Raw genomic sequence first — 20,356 nt, forward strand, 5'->3', positions numbered from 1 at the left:
GATTAAACCCTGGGATCATGAAGTTGTTTTCATTCCTGTATCTTTTTGTATAGTCTTGGTGAGGGAGCTTCCTGGAATTGCAGGTAAAACTACTTTTAGGTCTCCTGAATGGTGAAATTTGATCTAAATCGGTGGAAATACACCATCCATTTAGCCTTTGATACAGCAGCTGGTAAATGTTACCCAAATGCTGCTACACACACACACACACACACACACACACACACACACACACACACACACACACACACACACACACACACACACACACACACACACACACACATATACACACACACACACACACACACACACACACACACACACACACACACACACACACACACAAACACACACACACTCTCTCAAACACTCCTCAGCAGGTGTGGCAAAATTTTTATGAGAGCCTCACCCTTGCTCTGTAATAACCAACCAGTGTTCAGTATTGTCCTTCTGAATGTGGGTCAAACTTATTTTAGGATTATTATTTCAAACAAAACTTCACTAAAATAAAAAATGATAGATCTGCATTCTAACACTTTCAGACTTGGATACATTTAGGCTTACTAAACTTTACTGCAGTTAGCTTGGGTCCAACTGAACTACACATAAATACTCTAAGTAGCTGGATAAAATATTACCGTATATGTCTGGGGAAAAAATCACCTCCGCGCATCTTTTTCAAATCTTTTTTTTATTGTGTAATAAAGTGATAACAGAACAAGTACAGGGACATACTAGCAGCCAAAAGAGATTATACAAGGCGCCTACACACATCTAACTTCATTATGCGTCAGACTGCAAAGAGTAGATGTGTTAATGAGAGTACCTTATTTGTCAAGTTCTTCCTGTCTTCTGCAGCAGCGCTCAGGAGCTTTATGCTGTGATTGAGCCTAACCACTACCAGGTGTGCTTGAAAAGGTTTTGGTGAAACTGGCACAGGGTCAACACAGGGTGGAAGTTGGAGGGGTGCGAAAGAGGGGTGAGTACCAGAGGAATGGAGTTGCTTAATGTGAAAACATCAAACGAATCTGGTACCAGAGTATTAGGCTAAGGTGTCTGAGCTCGTTATGGTTGCGATCATGCAGGGCTATTGCCTGTTAAAATTTTGTGCCACGCAAACCCAGAACCCACCCTCCAACACACACACAAACACACACACACACACACACACACACACACACACACACACACACACAAGGGGGTGGGGAAATATATGTGGGTCGTGTGAAGTAATAAATATTATTTTCAAGACTTAGCTCTTAAATCTTGCTGATTTTACGGGTAGGCCATGGTCAATCAAGATGAAAGACAAATGAGGGGAGCTCTAAGATTTACAATCCATCCTGGTCTCTGTACAACAAGCCCAATGGGGCCCCCGCAAAAAAAGTTCTCCCAAATATGAAATCCACTGTTTTGAAAGGCATTAGGGCTGCACCCTGCAGTACACCCTAAGCCTCATACACAAACCATATTGCAGAGGTATGTGTGGTCATGCACCATATAAGAGAGTCCAAATCAGCCAGCTTTAGTTGCTTATATGAGCCAAGTTATTTTATGTTGAACACTTGTTGTTCAGTGAATTTGTTCTGGGAATAATAATGTTCAACACAATGCAGCCAGTTTTAGGAGGGTTTCACAGTATCTTAAACTTAGCAAAAATCAACCCAGAGTTGATGATTAACTTTATTATTAGTATAGAAAATTTACAAAAGTAAATCTTACTGGAAATTACCATAAATCAAAGCACTTAAGATATTGTATTTAGCTTAGATTAAGAAAAATAAGGGTTACATACACAACAAAATGTAAAACATGTACTGTATTTATTGCATTTTTTATTTGCACATTTCCAGCATATATGTATGCAGATACCGATATATAGCAGCTAAAGCCAGTCAATATTTAGGGTTTTACTGTTTTGGGGGAACGGGGTGAAATACCAACACAATGACCAAAATTATGCAAGAGCTTTTTTTTTCCACTTTTGTGTCTCCTTATTTATATAGATCCAGCCAAGCATAAAACTCACCCCCTGCTGCGCAGAGACCAAGGTCCTTTCTTTTTTTCTTTCTTTCCAGCTATATTACACTGGCCTCCCGTCTTGTTGGGATAGTTAACTCCACTTCTCGTGCAAACACAATAAGCTTTGGAAAATACCAGACAGAGACCTCTAGGGGTTCGGTTGGTAAAGACACCCAAATTTATTCAGATCAATCATGAACTATAACCAACTAAGCTGCGGATACTCTAAAAGCTAGAATGCATTTCATTTTCCATTTCTGTCGAGGTTTTATTGAATCATTTCTCTTTCATTTTATTTACTGTAACATGTCTCGTTCGTGGTCCCATATGTAAGTACTTTTCCTTGTAAAGACTGCCAGGAATCTCTTACCTCTATCATCCTGGGAGACACAAAAACACTCACATGATAAAGCACTCACACACACACACACACACACACACACACACACACATTTGGAAGTCCCGCAAAGAAAAATAATGGATGACTTGGTGCCAGTGAATAAAATACAGTAATAAGATAACAAATGGTGTACACCAGAGTGTGTCAGTAGTGTAAGCAAGGCAGTTTTAGACATTAGTTTTGGAATCTAATCTAGCTGGGAGTGGCCAAGGTAAACCTCTCATTCCGTGTCTTGTCATGTTTGACACTGTCAGATTCATGCACTTAGTAGCAGATTATATTAATCTGGAATTAGTTTTTGAATAACTCTCCCAGTTATTGGAGTAACAAGAGGTGCCATATATCTACCCTATATATCTAACTTTTTCTACAAAATAAATGTTATGGAGACTCTTATCCCGAGGCATGCGGGTCCTCCCTTAATAGTGAGTGTTGGGGCTGGGCATAGCTCTTGTTATCCTCATACCACAAATATACTTTAGTTACTTTAAGGTATGTTTTGTTGACATTGTTTTTCATAGCTTTGGATCATAATCTTGGCTATGGCTTTTTTTCCATTGCACTCTCTGTGATATGATGCCTGGCTTTGGCTAAATAAGGTAAGAGAACACTTTACATTCTTTCTTGCCAAAAGACAGCTGATCCTCTGTAGTGCTGCGAGCCAAAACGCCTTTTCATCCTATCAGAAATAGAGGGTGCTTTAGGTGTGCCAGCCAATCCCTCTCCACCTTGACACTGTCATGCTAAAGAGATGCATGACTGGCTCTTAATGGTGGTTTTCAAAAATCTCTTAGTTTGATTTATATTGCCAGGGCACGTTTGTTGAAAGCCAGGTATGTCTCTCTTCAAAGTGGGCAGCAGTTGCCGGTAATCAGACCTTCTCCCGTCTCACTTTTCATTGAGGCCGTCATTTTCCCCTTTGTTTTGTTTTGAAGATATGAGGCTTGTTTGATTTTCCAAGCAGGCATATTTTTCAAAATAGTCATTCTGGGAAGACATTGGTCAAATTGTCAAACTGGGAAACTAATAACTAAAGCACCATAAGTCTGTTTTTTTTAATGTAGCTATGATCTGCAATAGCAGATGGTTTTGTTGATGTTTTTCGGTTAAGGTTTTCCCTTTATGACCAAGAGAGATGAGATCTGCTACTTGTAGAAAATATGTTCTAAATATGCACCGTACACCTAATATACAACCTTTTTTTTTACAGTTACAGTTTTTTTTTGACAGTGTTTTCATAAGAGCAGTTTTTCCTATGATTTACGTTGACGTGGAACAGCAGGACAGTATGTGTGTTTGTGTGTGTGTGTGTGTGTGTGTGTGTGTGTGTGTGTGTGTGTGTGTGTGCAGTGCAGTGCTTTATATAAACATATTTTCATATATTCCCTCATTTGTGTATTTCAAAACCATATTTATTTGTTTATAGGGATATTTATTTATGTAGTTATTTATTTAATTAATAGTGAGGTTAATGGAATTCCATAGATTTAGGTTTTGGCTGTGGTATTTGCTGAATATTCTGTGACTCAAAGACATATTGATTTAGGGAAGTCATGATTTAAGAGACATTTACTCTAAACTGTACTGTAACTACAGCAGTGGAGCTGCTGGGCAGCTTCCAGGCGTAATTGTGTAACCGTGTGAATATGATAAAGGTGTTCTTGAAAAAAAGAGCATTGCTCTCAGTGAAACTCTCTTGAATAAATAAGGGATTAAAAAAAGTAAACCCAACAATACAGGCCAATTAGCTCATCAAGGATTATGCATGGTACTGTAGAAAGGTCTTGGTATCCTCCACACAGTTGAACAGCACTGTTTTGAAAATGCCTCACATGTGACAGATGAATGATGAAGAAGAGGCCCAGTGTATGGCTGAAAAATGTAGACAAGGCGTTCTGCAATATACTGGCCCATGTCTTGTTGATTTTCCCTGAGTAACATGAGATCACAAAGGGCACTCATATCTATCAAAGGGGTATTATTTCATTTTATCTCAAATTTGTGGAGTCGCTCTGTATCTCCTGTGTGTGTGTGTGTGTGTGTGTGTGTGTGTGTGTGTGTGTGTGTGTGTGTGTGTGTGTGTGTGTGTGTGTGTGTGTGTGTGTGTGTGATGGATCTGAGTCTCCTTCTCCGAGACAGGCCCGGTGTGGTACAGTGATCCAGGGTACTGTTTTACCATATTTTTTCAGATCAGTCCAAGTATGTCAGGGGTGCTATGGGGCCCAGTGACACTGGAGAAAAATGACAGTTGACCCTGCCCAATAAGGTGACAGGGAGGATGATACGCTTGAATATTTGAGATATCGCTAAATTTCTCATTGCACTGTAAGTCAAAGACAAACAAGCATGATGTTTCTCTTTGATTCTGTTACTTTAATGTGGCTCTAATGGAAAAGGTGCTTTGCATTGAGGAGTTAAAATGTAGCTGTGGAAATCAGTTTTTCATGCCAGGAGTTGAAGTACGTGTTGGGCAACAGTGCTTGTATAATGTCCACCATCAGTTTGTAAGTCAGTTTGAAAAAAAAGGAGTTTAATCTAGGTTCACGAGAAAAGAAAGAAAACATTTTTATTATGCCAATAGTCGGTCATTGACTGTACTCATTTGGCTTGCAAAGCGAATATTAAATATTTACGGCCAGCGCAAACATGAGTGCAACATTTCTGATATGATCCATGAGAAATAAAACTGTGAGCACATCAGTCATTTGGCATCATTAAGTGGGATTTTGAAGAGAGGGCAGTCAGTCATGTTGATTGTGAATTTGTTCCAGTTGGGCAAACAAGTCGGCCTAGAGGACAAAACATGTCTTTCAGTCCTTTTACTGTCTTTGCCAAGCGTGTATTATATTCATTTCAATGGCACTTTAGAATAGAGCAGTATCCAAACCAAACACTTCCTTGACAAAAGAGATAATTAACTATTCAGTATGAAACTGTCATTCTCAAATACATTAGAAAATTGTTGTTGGTTTTTTGATTGAGTTGTAATTACCTCTCACATTTAATTACAATGCCAGATCATAAGCCCAAATATCATGCTTCTTTAATTACAGTATGCTAGTCATATCCACATTGTATCATGCCTCTTGGATTGTCAATAAAAGCGCTGACTGCACCTTTCTCCAGGCTCTGCCACCTGTCAGCAGTCAGATTACGCTTTACACCCAGCTTGGCATAACAAAGCCAGTGCCAATGTGCAACAATCTGACATCGCAGAGCACTCATGCAGCATCAGGATTGTCTAACGTGTGTTTCTGATGACAGAACTCCACCGTGTCATTTGTGCCCCACTTTACCCTTATCTTTAAAGCTGGACAGCGTTTTGATAAAGTTCATTCCTCATTGGCGTCCTCCGTGGATTTATCACTGCAACTTGAAGACTTTGAAGGCCAGATCCAAAAGAGAAAGCTCACACACACTATAAAAATCAACTCATGCGCTAACTTGTTTGATGATCGTACTGTAGGTAACGTCTGTGCCAGTCTGATTGTGGATCTGGATCAAAGTTGATGGCATAAAGTTCACGCAGCCAAGAAATGAGTAGTGTTCGAAGATATTACACAGTATGTGAGAGACTGCTTTTGTTTCTGTCTTCATAACTCTGTGAGGATTGTCCACACTTGTACAATCATTTTTCTCATACATACTTTATTTCTGGAAAACTCGGAGCCCTGTTCTTACAGGTTTTCAGTCCAATCTTTCTTTTTTTCGTCAATAGTCAGTTAAGTAAGCTTCCAGATTCTTTTTAATGTAGCAAATACGACATGTTCCCTTTGTGAGATGTTGGTCTTAAGTCTAGTGCAATACATTTTATCTTTTCTTAATCATTTATATATTGCTTTCTGTCACTGTTCTGTGAAAAGCACATATCTCCAAAAGGTCATATTTTCACAAGGCTACAACAACAGCTCTGTGTTTTCAGCTTTGTGTGACATTACCCAGTGGTGTTTAGATGGTGTATTTAACCTTAACAGGAAAGAAAGGTTTGGCATGTCGTAAAGGAAAACTATGTAATAAATGTAAAAATCCCTAAATTTGGAGATTCATGGTTTTCACTGAAATGTTCTTCCCTGTCAAAAGTGTCCATCTGTCTCTGACTGGTGTAAGTAATTAGTCATTATGGGTTGGGAGTTACACTGATGACAGGGGGCTGCTCTTATTAGACTGGATGTCAGGTTAACTAGATCGTGTCCATACGTAAACCACTGACAGACAGGTGCAAGAGGTCTTCTTCTTCCACACTGAGGAGGAAACACAATTATTTTACACTGGCAGAAATTGTAAAAAATAAAAAAATAATAAAAACTAGATGTTTTTGACAGAAAGACTGAAAGATGGAAACGCTTTTTCCATCTCTTTTCTATTAAGTACAGTCACAGTGTGGCTAGTATGGAAATTGGATGGTGTACTGTCACAGATGTGTGTGCTCCCACAACGGTCTGCTTCCTATTCCAAGAGCAGAATCTGAAATAGATGTGGTCTCAGCACAACTGTGTTTATTGGACAGATTTTGCACTGGTGCATTTCCCCCACGTGTCAGGTTGTTAAGAATAGGAGGGAGCAGAGTACGCCAGAGGCAGAGAGACAGCCAAGAGGAGTGAAAGAGGAAGAGGGGGATGAAGTGGGTTAAGAGAGAGTCACTGAGGTCACTGTTGAGAATATTTTCCAACCCTACTTTAGGAACGTCAGAGAACTTTTAAAAAAATCACAATTAATTTTAGTACATTAAGTAAAATGTTTTAAATTGTAAGGATCTTAAAGTAAATTAAAAAAGACACTTGGCTTTGTGGACCTGTCTTTTAAAGATAAAAAAAACAATCCCCAAATAAAAAAGAACTTTTAAGCATCTGGTCTTGCATCTATATGGCTGTAGTTTTTTTTACTTCAGAAAGAAAAGCTGTTTTCTGAAGCAGCTGCCAAGCAACACATGGGAGACAGCCTCACCCAGCCTCTTTCCAAACGTATATGCAGAGATTATTAAAGGAGCATTCACCTGCACAGTCACAGAAACAATACTAGTGACCTGCTACACCTCTGTCAGCAGTTATCGTAACTTTATGGTGACTTGCTTTGACTGTATTAGAGCTGTTCTTGTCGCCACCCCCAACTAGACCGACATCACTTGTCAGTCCCCTTGTTTATATCTGTGTCAGGCTTTTGTCTGGTCTACTGAACGAGAACATGCCTTTACACTGCTCTCTGCTCCACTACCTATCTGTGTCAGTGGTGGCGAGTGTGAGGAAACCCTGCTGAGGGGGTGAAAGGGGGCAGTGGGCTACAAAAAAAAAGCATCAGAAAGGGGACTCTTTTGGGGGGGGGGGTTCACCCCATCCCACCCCACCTGGTAGCTAAGGAATGACTCATTAGACAGGCAAGCACTAATGAAAGATTTGTCTGTCCTCACATTGGCCTTGCTGTCATGTCTCTCTTCGTCTGGAATTCTGCAGATTCCACCCTCGCTTTCCAATACTGTTTTTCTCTCACAGCATCAGATACCATCTTGATGGCTGGTGCATTTTATTGAAGAGACTTACCTGGATATAATTAGCCTGTGATGCCCTTTAACTGCTCTGCAGAACATTTTCAACCTCTAAAGCCGTGATGGAGGATGTATTCAGATACTTTACATGAGTAAAAGTACAAGTACCACAGTCTCAAAATACTCTCAAAATAAAAAGTCCTTACGTCAAAATGTTAAGTAAAGTATAGAAGCATAATGTACTTAAAGTATTAAACGTGAAAGTACTTGTTCTGCAGAATGGCCCTTTTATTATATATTATAATATTCTGTTTCTTATTGCTAATAAATACCAGTTAGATTATTTTAATGTCAGAGTCCTTCAATTTTGAGCCAATTTTAGATTTTTGTTCTCCTGGGTGGGTTAGTAGTATAGTACTGCATCATATCATGTTTGTTTTTTTAATATAAAAAGTAACATAAATAGTCACATAAATGTAGTGCAGTGAAAAGCTAAATATTTCCATCTGAGACGTAATGGAGTAGATGTATAAAGTAGCATAAATTGGAAATACTCAAGTAAAGTACAACTACTTCATAATTAGTAGTACTGAAGTATAGTACTTGAGTTAATGTACTTAGTTACTTTCCACCACTGCTCTGAATAGAGAAAAGATTTAGAGATGACTTTGCTCCAAACTACTTAAGGCTAAAAGACAAATGCCACTGCGGCCTTATTGAATTATTGTGACTGACAAAAATATAAACTTCACTGGAAGTCTTATGTAAACACATCAATAAACACAACAATCCAATTTCCCCGTTTCCACAGAGGGACAATGAGTGCTGTTGAGTTCTGCCGGCCAGGTTTTGTGTTTATTACTAAGCTGCGGTATGCCTTTGTATCAAATGTCTCTGCCAGCATAGAGTGTCGCAGCCCAGAAACCCGATCTCCTCACTGCTCCTGTAGACAGTGCGCTCTGCACGATGTGCAGAGGAAGTCCAGGTACAACATCTGAGAAGGAAATCGAATCAGAAGGAGTTAGCGTGATTTGCATGTTGCTAACACTGTCATTAATATAGTTGAAAGGACGTGTGCCCAGACATGTTTTATTGTGAGCCTTAGAAATGATCTATATTAAAGATAGTAAAACACATAAATGCAGCGCACATTTGACTCAGAAGTTTTTAAACTCCTGCACTGTATGTTGTTAACTGTTCTCATTGCTAGATTAAGCCCAGATTTATTAGTTATTCTGATGATTTGGATCGTGTCCTGTGCATTAGCTGTGTGTCTGCTTAGAGACTTTCACGCCCTGTGGGTCCATCCAGGTCTTCCTGTGAGGCCTGCTGCCAATGACAAAGGCTTCTGTAGTCTGTGTGGCCCGACTCAGTTTGCTCTAATCTAAACCATCATCTCCATATGTCTTCCATCACAACTTCCAAAGCATTTGAAAAAACTCCAGGCAACAGGAACAAATTAATTAATGTCCTCGTTCCTCAGTGCACTTTGTAAACTGCCTGTGTGAGTGTGTGCAGTGTGTGTTCATACACACCCACACACACACATCGTCCATATAATTGCCTTGATCGACTTTGAAAACACGTTGAAAGTGATCTCATTCTTACCTGCATTCCCGCTTAATGATTTCCACCTGAGTGCTATAATCTACTTTTATTGACCCATCATTCACCTTATGTTTTTGTTAAGGGAGAAAGGGATAAAACAGCAGAAGAAACTGCAGTCCACAAAGTAGCATATTACAAGCCAATGCACATGTTGGGAGGTCTTCCACCTTAATTACTTGTGTTTTCTCTTCGTAAATGTTGGAACAGGAGCTTTTCCTTATAGAGTGAGAAAGGAGAAAAGGAAAAAATGAGAAGGAAGCACTGTAAATGTTGTTGTGCTGCTGTGTTTCGTGACTGCAGAGGACCATTACGCATACTGTAAACTCAAGGGTTTCTCATGAAAATTCCAGGGGATAAAAATGAAAGATGGGTCCCTTTATCCTCACACATGACAGGCAATGATGTGGCGGTGCTGGCGCAAACAGCACTGTAGTCTTCCAAAGGCCTGAGCTCAGTCTGACCGCCGTCACCTCTCACAGAGTCAGTGGCCTTTACTGACTAGTAGAACGGGCTCCAGGCTCTCTGAGATGGGACTAAATTTAGACATGGGCAGGGCGGTCACTTGGGACTGAAGTCCACTCTTAAGGTCCAATTTTGACCAGACCAGAACTTTGCAGCATACCACGACTTTTATTTCTGCAAGGCTACACACACATACATCCAACCCATAATCCACCTGTAGTCTCTGAAGTTTTATCTAACTAAATTGATGCATCAAGGGTGCCATTTGCGAATGTGTCAAACGTAGAGGGCCTTAATAAATTTGACGCCCTTGGGATGAGAACGGGCTGGTACCATGTGTAAGCTTCTCTCTCCCCTTTCTCATACAAAGATACTCTCACTGCTTTTGTTTTTTTACTTAGCTTACCTACCTTTCTAGACGCAACATTAGGGGCTGGCTCTGTGGATAATGTGGGTTTTTGCTGTTTCCTCCCAGCTTGGTAGCAAATGTTCCATGGTCTCATAACGTATTGTATTTTTCAACCTTAGAATCTTCATCTCACATGATGTTGATTTACTGTAATTGTGCATTGTAAGACAGTTTTATAGACAATCACAAGTATGATGCTGGGGGATCCTCCACTTCGGCTATTTGTCTGACAGCTCCACTACTGAAAGCAAACACAGTTTAATTTACAGTAGTGTGGGGTTGCCCTGCCCAGTGGGGTCTTTGTGGGTTTCCTGGCTGTGCTTTGGATGTGGTTTATGTGTTCCGCCTGCGGCTTGAAGCATGAGCAGTGTTAGTCATCCTTTTCATTTTATGGCACTTTCTGGAAACAAAGGCATACAAACAGATGAGTAGCTAAGGATGTTAGATGTGTTTTCAGATGGAAAATTGGAATACATTTTTTTCTTCTAAATAATTTGTTAGCTGCCCAGCAGTGAGTGGCGGGGACGGGTCTTGGCTTGAGATTGGCATGCGGATATAAATAAAAAGTGACCCATGACTTGCGCAAAACAGCATTTCTGGAATGTGCTGGCACTGACACAGAGAATCAGAAAGTGTCTGAAGCAGCACAAGACAGATTTGCTTCTAAAAGTTGTCTCCTCAGCAGCACAACCATCCATGAAGTCCTGGCCTGTCTGAATGTACCAGGCGCCACAGCAGGTTTTCTTTTTGCTCTTCTACTCCAGGTAGTTAAGCACATTCCTGATGATTATAGAAATTCCACTACTACCTTTAATGATTGTTATAATTATGAGACCATTACATCCCTGTAGCTCTTCCAGCTGAGAAAACTTGACTGTGTAGGACAATTTAAGAGGATAAAACATCTGCTCTATGTGGTACGTTTATATGGGGCATCAAAATCAACACTTTCACTCTGTTGAGTCATTTTCCTGTTTAACTTCTTGTCAGTAAAAAAGCCTGAGGGAAATGTAAAGATGACAAGATAAAACAGGATGCTTGTCCTCAGCTGCACTTTCGCTTATACAGTATATTTTTTGGCAACCAAGCTGCAATGAAGCTAACAAAGAAGTGCCAAAAACTGCAGTTCGTCAAGCAGCCACTTGAGTATGGCTCCAAAAGTGAATCAATCCCAAAGTGATGGTTTCCACTCAGGGGCTTTTTGGTTGCACATTGCAGTCAGTCTGACAACTTTTTGGGAGTGCTGGTTGGCGGCTATACATACCTTTATTTTTCATATGATATTCTCCAACCCAAGGCGGATTGCGGAACCCCAAAGAAATTAATCATCTAGGTTCTTTTCCTAAAGAAGGAAATTTAGATGGCCCATACTTTTGGGTGCATATTTGTGCCAAATGGTATGGAACTAATCCCCACTGAGCTATTTCTCATTAGAGATGGGCCTCTGAGAGGTGCATCAGTGTGTGGACTGTGGACAGGGACAGGGAAGGAACTGTCTGTTCCTGCAGATGGGCTTCATTTAGTGTTGGGCAGAAATAACTTTGACCGTTTCATTGAAGTGAATGTCAGTGGAACTCTGCATGGAAGAATTTTCTCTGCCATGCAGTTGCTGATTGACACACACTCATACACAACAACATACACACATAAAACATGTTCCTGGGAATTATTCAAACCCAGGGGCACCCCAGATACTGTTAGCTCACTGTGCTGTGATCTGTGCATCAGTGCTTGTTTAGCGGTGCTCTGTTTGATTTATCTGTTGACTGATTAACATTCGGTGAGGATGTGCAGTTACGACTTTGAGAAGAAAAAGAGCATGCTGATTCACGACTTGGGTTGAAATGGGACCACAAATCAAGTTTGCTTTGTATGGTGAAGGTGTGATGAGTAACCCAGATTATCTTCCTCTGGCTTTCCGCTCCAGTGATCAGAGAGCTTCTCTGCTTAGAGATTCCTAATCTTAACTTTGAGTCATCTTCTTGAAGTACAGGTCAATGCATGTGGCCTTACCTTGACCTGCAGCAGAGGCTGCAGTAGTTAAAAAGCTTTTGCTGCTTTTTACATGATGTAGAATCTACCACAGTGAGCTTAGAAAAATAATATGAATCTGTATTAAACATTTTTTTTAAATTGAACTTTAAATACATTGAAATTGACAAGATGTTTAGGTGTTTGGTATTTCTATAGTTTACATTAATAAAACTTAAATAAAATATTATTAATTAATAATTATTTGTTTATATATCACTTTTATCAGTAGAGTTACATAGCAATTTACCACAACGATGATGATTACAAATAGAGCAAAAAGTTTAAAAAATAAAAACTTTTGGCTCAAAGAAAAGAAAGATGCAACTATAAATATCTGTCATTTCTAAGAGGAGATTTATAAAGATGATGCCGACTTGGCAACCCCGCGATGTTCAGTCTGTGAGTTCCACAGCTGGGGGGGCCTGAGCCGAAAAGGCCTGGTCACAGTTCCTTCCTTCTGTTTATAAAGACACAAATCACCAACATCACACAGCTTCCCCTCATAATACCTCTGGACTTGTAGAGATATATTCTTTGTAGATGTTGTTGCCAGTGACTGGCTGGGACTCTTCCGTAAAAGACCAATACTCATCGGCTCATCCTGCATCTGAGCCATGTATGGCACTGAGTGGACCAAACATTTAAAGCTCTGCACTGCATTCTTACCAAATACCATCAGAGCCATAAATTAGAAACAGCACATTTTCTGGAGATAAGGAACTTTGCTGGAACTGGACTGAGTGCTGTTTGATTGCACTATAAAACCTTGTTAATGGGAGCCTTTTAACCACATATGGTCCAGTACCAAGTTTTTGGCATCACAGATCCTCCCCAATGTCTTATCAGTCTGAAGTAGCGTTGAATACACCATAATATATGCATGTAATAAGTGTGTAGACTACTGTGGACAACCTTACCCTGCGATGAAATGTCTTGGAGCATGGCGAGTTTTAACCCAGGAATGTAATACAGAAATTGAACCCAAAGTTTGACTCATATTTATCTTTATTAATATAGATTGAGCGATATTTAATTATTTATTCAGGTTGTTTTTTTTTAAATAGTGTATTGACATGTTATCTCCGAAATTGTTGTGTACACAGAGGGCTTGGATTTTCTGATGTTGCATGTTACTTGTCTCAGTAGGCCTCCAAATACAAGCTGTCACTGAGTGTGATGTTTTATGAGTGTTGTGAAAATGCTTTGTGTCACCAGAAAGGCACCCAAAGACATCGGACCAAGAGTGCCTACTCTGTCTGGTCCAGTGTCTACAGGTAGCCTGAACTTTGCCTGCGGAACTGGCAACACACACACACACACACACACACACACACACACACACACACACACACACACACACACACACACACACACACACTCGCACACACACACACACACACACACGTACACACTGTTTTTGTCTCTTTCTCTCTCTCAGTTCATCAGCTGAAGGGACAACGATAAATTGTAGCCTGTTGCTCTATATATCGCATACTCATTAGTGTGTGATTCTTAGCTTTTCTATAGAATCAGTGGCAGCTGTTTGTAAAGACAAGGAGCTCACTGGCACAATTCATTTCTGTGTTTGTTTATTTGTGTTTATGTATGTATGTTGTCTTCTTATTTGCTTCTCTCAGTTGCATGTTTATCAATCAATCAATCGATCAATCAATATATCAATATTCAATCCTGTCCATTCGGTCAGGTCTGCAACAGCTGCAGCGGTGCAGCAAACAGACTAGAGTCACAAAGTGCTTTATGTTGGTTCAGGGTGTGTGTGTGTGTGTGTGTGTGTGCGTGTGTGCGTGCGTGCGTGCGTGCGTGCGTGCGTGCGTGCGTGCGTGCGTGCGTGCGTGCGTGCGTGCGTGTGAGAGAGAGAGAGAAACAAACTACCTTGCTTTGATCATCATGCCTGTTTGTGTACATGCCAGTCAAATCTTTGCTGACTAATACAAGTCGTCATGCCCTCAAGCAAGAAAATCTGTCAATGGCAGACAAAAAGAGCATTATGCATCCCAATAAAGAAAGCAATGGGTGAATGAAAAGAAATGCCCAGGAGAGAAGAAGAAAGAGAGAGAACTAAACTATACTGTACTGCCCTGGACTGGACTAGCCTGTATGCTGCTGTATCTGCAGCAATATGAGGCAGGTTTTGCTGAGTCAGAGAGACACAGTAGTGATGAGTGAGCTACAAGGATTGAGCTCAACGCTGCCACTCCCTGGCAGGCTCTGCAGACTGCACACAGGGTGAAGGATTGTTGAAGTAGTTGCAGGAGATGGTCGCCTCCATCACAAGCATCTGTCATCTATCACATCTCTCTTTTGGTGCTCTGTGGTGTTTCCATAACTGATTAATGGGTGTATTGTTTCTTAGCCATTGTGGTGGCCATTGGCTTAAGTTTCTGCCTTGACTTTGTATTATGGTAAGCTACAGATATGGCTTTGTCAGCAGGAAACATCCACTGTTCACTAACTCTCCACAGATGTGCTCCGAGTTGCTCCTACTGTTCTTTTTCTCTCACTTTTACTCTCGCAAGACATTTTTCACATTTAGCTACTCAGGATAATTGCTGTGAATGATGTGTGCATGATGCAGACACAAGGAAGTTATTCTGAAGGAGAAATTTTTAGTTCATCATGGAAATGTGGGATGCACGTGATGCACTAAAACACAGTAGATGGGCACAGTCACAATGATTCCGAGTCTCTTGCCCATTTGCTTTATTAACTTTTTAGCACAATGGAAAGATACCACGTGTGACTGTCAGCTGATTTTTCTACTCTTTCTTTTCTCGCACAGAAAAACTGTATAACTCAACTGGACGGGAGCTACGGAGAGCCCTCTTTTCCCTCAAGCAGATTTTTCAGGTAATTATCCTTATTATCCTCGGGTGAAGTATCCTCTGCTGTGCTCCATGGCTTGAATGAATGTACACATATTAACATGCAAGAACTATATGTAGCGTGCACACATGCATCAGCACGCACTCACACTTGGACAAAGGCATTGTTTTCTTGAGGCAGAGTTGTGCTGCTGAGAGTCTGCCTTCGTGGCAGCTGTGTTCAGGTCTGGTCATACTTCACACACTGGGCTGGGCTGGGCTGGCCTGGCGGGCAGCGGGCCATAGAGGGGGAGGGTTAACCGAGAGTTCGATGGAAAAGAGAGCAACAGACATTGATGGAGGCTCAGAATAGATTGGAATACCTCAATTTTACACACAAGAGGCTTGGAGGAGTTTTGGTTGTAGACAATATCGATTATTCTTCTTGTGGTATAAAATATCCACCAGGCCTAAAACTTATATTGTATTACTTCTCTACATTGCAGTAGTGCAGTTTAAATGTACGAGTCTTAAATAACACAAAACAGTTACAGAATCACTGACAGGTGTGAGAGATGCAGGTGGTTTTGTCATCAAGGACAAAATGAGGGCTGAAGTGGGGAGGCCAAAGCAGCATGGATTTGGACACATTGTAAGCAGATTGCATCAGTGGCGGCTACTAGTCTTTCAAGGAGGAGAAGCTAATTTTTCCAGCCTACATCATAAATGTGTTTGTTTATTTATATGTAAATTCAACCCTTTGTTCCTATTCAAGAAAATGATCTGTGACCTTGTTGTACCAACTCGGCATCTTTTCCAGGGACTTAACCAGTGTCTTCTCAATGGCCAGCAGATTTAGGCTGCTTAAACAGCCTTGGCCAAGCTGGAGCTGCTGCGCCAGGCTACTGTGAAGTGTGACTGCCTGTGAGTGTGAGTGTGAGTGACGCTGCTCGTTGGGAAAAGAAACCGCAGAGTAACAGAACAGAGTCGCCAAACACAGCTCTAGTCGTTTTTTTTGCGGGGGGGGGGGGGGGGGGGGTGCAATGAGTGATGCAATCGCCACTGGATTGCATCACTCATTGCACTTTCAGAAGCTTTAACTAAATGTAAACAAAAAAAAAAAGAAATGTCCAGCAATTTACGCTAAGAGACAAACTGTGTAGTCTTTCTAATGACCTATTTTCATGGTCTTAAGTCTCTTTCACACAGAGATTCTGCAACATATGAATGAAGGAACGCCGCAACTGCAGTTTTTTATTCATTCACACAGAACCAAGGTGGCGTAATGCCACCACAGTTGTGTTTCACACAGAACGCCCTCATTCCAGTAGCAAAAGAGGAGTCGGCATCTAGTGTGTTTGAACCGATCTGCACCATTAATCTATCACTCAAACACGACCTGACCTTCAAACCGCCAACTTTATTTATTATAGTAGCACAATTGTCAGTGGAGAGAAGAGACGGACAGCAGCACCGTAGCAGAGAGAAAAGAAAGAGACGGAGATCAGATTGCACTCAGTGATTTTGTAAGTCATTAATAAGTTAGGCTACTCTGAATGCTGCTTTGTCACTTTTTGACCCGCTTGCTGGTCAACTATGATGTGTCATTCACCATTCACACAGACGTGTGTTTGCCGCTGTTGCTGCTCTGTGACTACAGAGGCGCAACAGATCTGTCCCCCAATTCCGTCTCTGTATCTTTCACACAGAAGGCCACGTGTAATAAAGCCCCAACGGCACCCGCAACGAACAGCTAGTGTGAAAGGGGCATTATATTTCAAAAGTTTACAAAAATTTGCAGCTTTTCTTGACTTAGAAAATTATCTTTAAAATTGACAAACATCATATGTGTAATTCATGGCATAATTCAAATTATTATTATTATTATTATTATTATTATTATTATTATTATTATTATTATTATTATTATTATTATTATTATTATTATTATTTGTCGCTGACCATTAACTACCATGCATATTTTTCAATGTCATGGTGGTCCACCTGAAGGGGAGGGCCTCTCTATTGAGCTGAAGATTTTGTAAAGGCTGAACTGAGAAATGCGCTCATGCACTATTGCAAATGTTACATCGCATAAAGAAGTCTGAGTACCTGTTCTCTCCACAAAATTTTTGTTTTTGTTTGTCTTGCTCCATCACATTTGCCTACTTGAAGCATGAAAAGTAATATATCCACTTTGCGCATAAGACATACGTATAATTTGTGAACATAAAGGTCATCATAACTCATCTCAACAGTTCCTGCAGTTGTTTTGGGTGTAGATTTATTTCTTTACCACATAAAGCTTTTTTAAGTAATCAGAAAGAGTTGTGTGTGCTGTTAAACAATAGGTCGCAGATCATTCTTTCTCTGCGTCCTCTTTCATTTTTAGTCTATAATCTGCAACCAACAGTCATGCAAAGGTTTACGTAGCTCTGGGGACAGTTATGTGGTGAGAGGCGTAACTTGATCCATCAAATTGAATTATTTAAAAGAAAGCATATTAAAACAATATGGTCTCTGGATCTGTCTGTGATGTATGATAGATATTGAATATTCCCTTCTTTCTCCTTGACCTCTTTCCAGGATGACAAGGACCTGGTGCACGAGTTTGTGGTGGCAGAGGGACTGACGTGTTTGATAAAAGTGGGCGCTGAAGCCGACCAGAACTACCAGAATTACATCCTCAGGGGTACGTCCACCGAGAACAGCACCGTTCCTTTTTCACTCACAGCATACTTTCTCACACCTCAATTTACAACATATGCTAATCGAGGATGTTATTAATCAATCCTGTAACACTTTTCTTTCCATAAACCTATCCAGAACCACATGTGCTTACATACACCACGCTAATTGATGATTGTGCTTGATGACCTTTTCACACTAACGCACCTCAGGCGTATAAACAAAGTCAAACGTGTGTCACAGATAATGTGGAAACTAGGCCAAGTTTAGCAGCTGGTAGATTTATCTGTCCCATGTTGGTTAGGTGAAAAATCATGTGTGTTAAGATCAGGGAGGGGCAGGGGCAAGGGCATTGGTTCGGGGACACTAGAGGACCAGGGATTCATAGCACTCGCTTCAAGGTCACTACCATTTAACAGCCTGCTGTGAGGGGGCAGGTCACACATGCTTAAGTAGCTAATAAAAGTTCTGGCAGGATATTGCACATAATAAAACAAATTTCCCCTCTCTTTTTTTTTCTTTCTGTCATTTTTATTTTCCCTCCTGTGTTGCGTCATCTTTTAATGAAAATTAGTTGCACTTAATCTTTAAAAACCTGAGCCAGTACGTCATTAGTTAATTGTTTTTTTTTATGTGTAGTACATAATATAAACGTGGACATAAACACATGCGCTTGGATCCAACTTTACTAGTAAAAGGTTCCATTGAAGACTGCAATTGCACAGTCCAGATTCTTTTGTTAGTTCTTCATTAAGCCTCGCAAAAAGGAGTCAAAGTCTACGTAACCCTCATGATTTTGGGTGCACATTTCAATCAGATGTTACCCCCTCATGTTTATTCAAGTAGATGCTTCATGCTTGTAAATGCTTGCTCTTTCATTTTCCAACCTGCTCTTTTGACCTTTTCTGTTATTGAAAAAAGAGCAAAGGGTGGATGTCGGTGACAAAGTACTGATGTTGCCCCCAGGGCAAGTTATAAACATGAACATGACCCGTGCCAGGACTACCTTTGCAGGCTGTGATGTTTAATGCTTGATGCTTCATCTGAACTTTGCCTGGTCTCTGACTCAGACGGATACAGTAAATCACTTGGGGTAAATGGACAAAACAAGGCAGTGGATGAGACTGACAGGCTTTTGGAAACTTCAGAGTTGACCACATGTAAGAGTTGTTAGTGTCATTGTGCTGTGAATGATGAGGCCACTTCTCATATCTTTTCACTCCTCCTTTTTGTGCTGCCCCCCCCCCTTACCTCCCAGAGAATTCAGATAAAACATCTGTCTGTGGGACTCTCTTTATTCTTTCATGTGCTAATTTATCGCTTCATCTCTGCAGATTCTGCAGTTTCCCCTCATGTATCTCTACATCACCATGAGAAACTAAACCAAACTACCAAGCTCCCAAAAGCCCTTTTCACCTGTTTCAACTCCTGACCTAATTTCTCCTGACCAGCTGAGAAAATGTGAGTGTTGCAGATGTAGCTCCCTCGTGAGCCATGTGTTGGAGAACACAAGTCGAGCATTTGCTGGAACGCAGATGCACAGGTCAGAATTGTATGTAGATCTGGCTGCTTTACTGTTGATGACTTCCAAAAGGAGCTATGTCATAAGGACTCCCAGGAGGCTAGTAAATTTGATGCCTGAAATTTTCACACATGCAGAGAAAGACAGAGAGAAAGAAGAAACAACAGTAATCACTTTGGTATCAAACATTGATCACTTCTAATGTGGATGTTTTACTGTAATGCTTTTCAAGTTGAGGCCAGTAAAAGAACCAAAAAAAGAAGTAGGAATGCAGCCTTGAACCCATCTGTCTGGTGTGCATTAAAAACCTCCCGACAAAACAATCTTGCTCTCTTTCATGAATAAAAGTCAATCTTTTTGGTTCTTTTGTAGATGAAAAAGGCCCAGTCACACGTGTACACCAGTCTGCATGCATTTTACAAGAACAGGTTCCCAGCCTTAGCTCTCTGGAACATTGCCTTCATTGTAAATGGCAGTTACTGCAGCTCTCACAGCAATCTACACCATCTCATTTTTTTTCTTTTTCCTCACTTTTTCATTCTTAAAGCCCTGGAGGTATCTGTGGCCAGTTAGTGCTCCCTCAGTGATGTGGGTATTTTTCTGGGTCTGCCTGGCTCGGGCCTGGCCCCTCTCAGGGCCCCTCACACCTGGCTCAGAGGGCTTCCAGACCTGGACTTAGCTCCTTGGAGACGTGCGTTTTCTGGCCCAGGGGATAGCTTGTTTGCCCTTATCACCCCATCAGTGGGAAAGGGTGTGAGGTCACTTTCTTAGAGGTGCCTATGCCATCTGCTCCTTCTGTAAGCCTGAACACAGAGGGGCTAAAGAGATAATGAAGGGCTAATTATTCATTCTTTATTTTTGAAACAAGAATACACGTTGTTTGTTTCGGAAATTATGAAAGAGGTTA

General features: G+C 40.8%; 1 protein-coding gene across 4 annotated transcripts in view; it reads left to right on the forward strand.

Moving 5' to 3' along the window:
• fhod3b (formin homology 2 domain containing 3b) overlaps positions 1 to 20,356 on the forward strand; it is a 93,180-nt gene that overhangs the window by 39,686 nt on the left and 33,138 nt on the right. For all 4 annotated transcript variants that reach the window (XM_083918721.1, XM_083918724.1, XM_083918722.1 and 1 more), the window contains exons 4-5: positions 15,218 to 15,285; positions 17,826 to 17,931. In XM_083918721.1, the coding sequence (XP_083774847.1) occupies positions 15,218 to 15,285; positions 17,826 to 17,931 (174 nt within the window). The remainder of the gene's footprint in view (positions 1 to 15,217; positions 15,286 to 17,825; positions 17,932 to 20,356) is intronic.

This window comes from Echiichthys vipera, assembly GCF_963691815.1.
Source record: "Echiichthys vipera genome assembly, chromosome: 8".
Classification (NCBI taxonomy): domain Eukaryota; kingdom Metazoa; phylum Chordata; class Actinopteri; order Perciformes; family Trachinidae; genus Echiichthys; species Echiichthys vipera.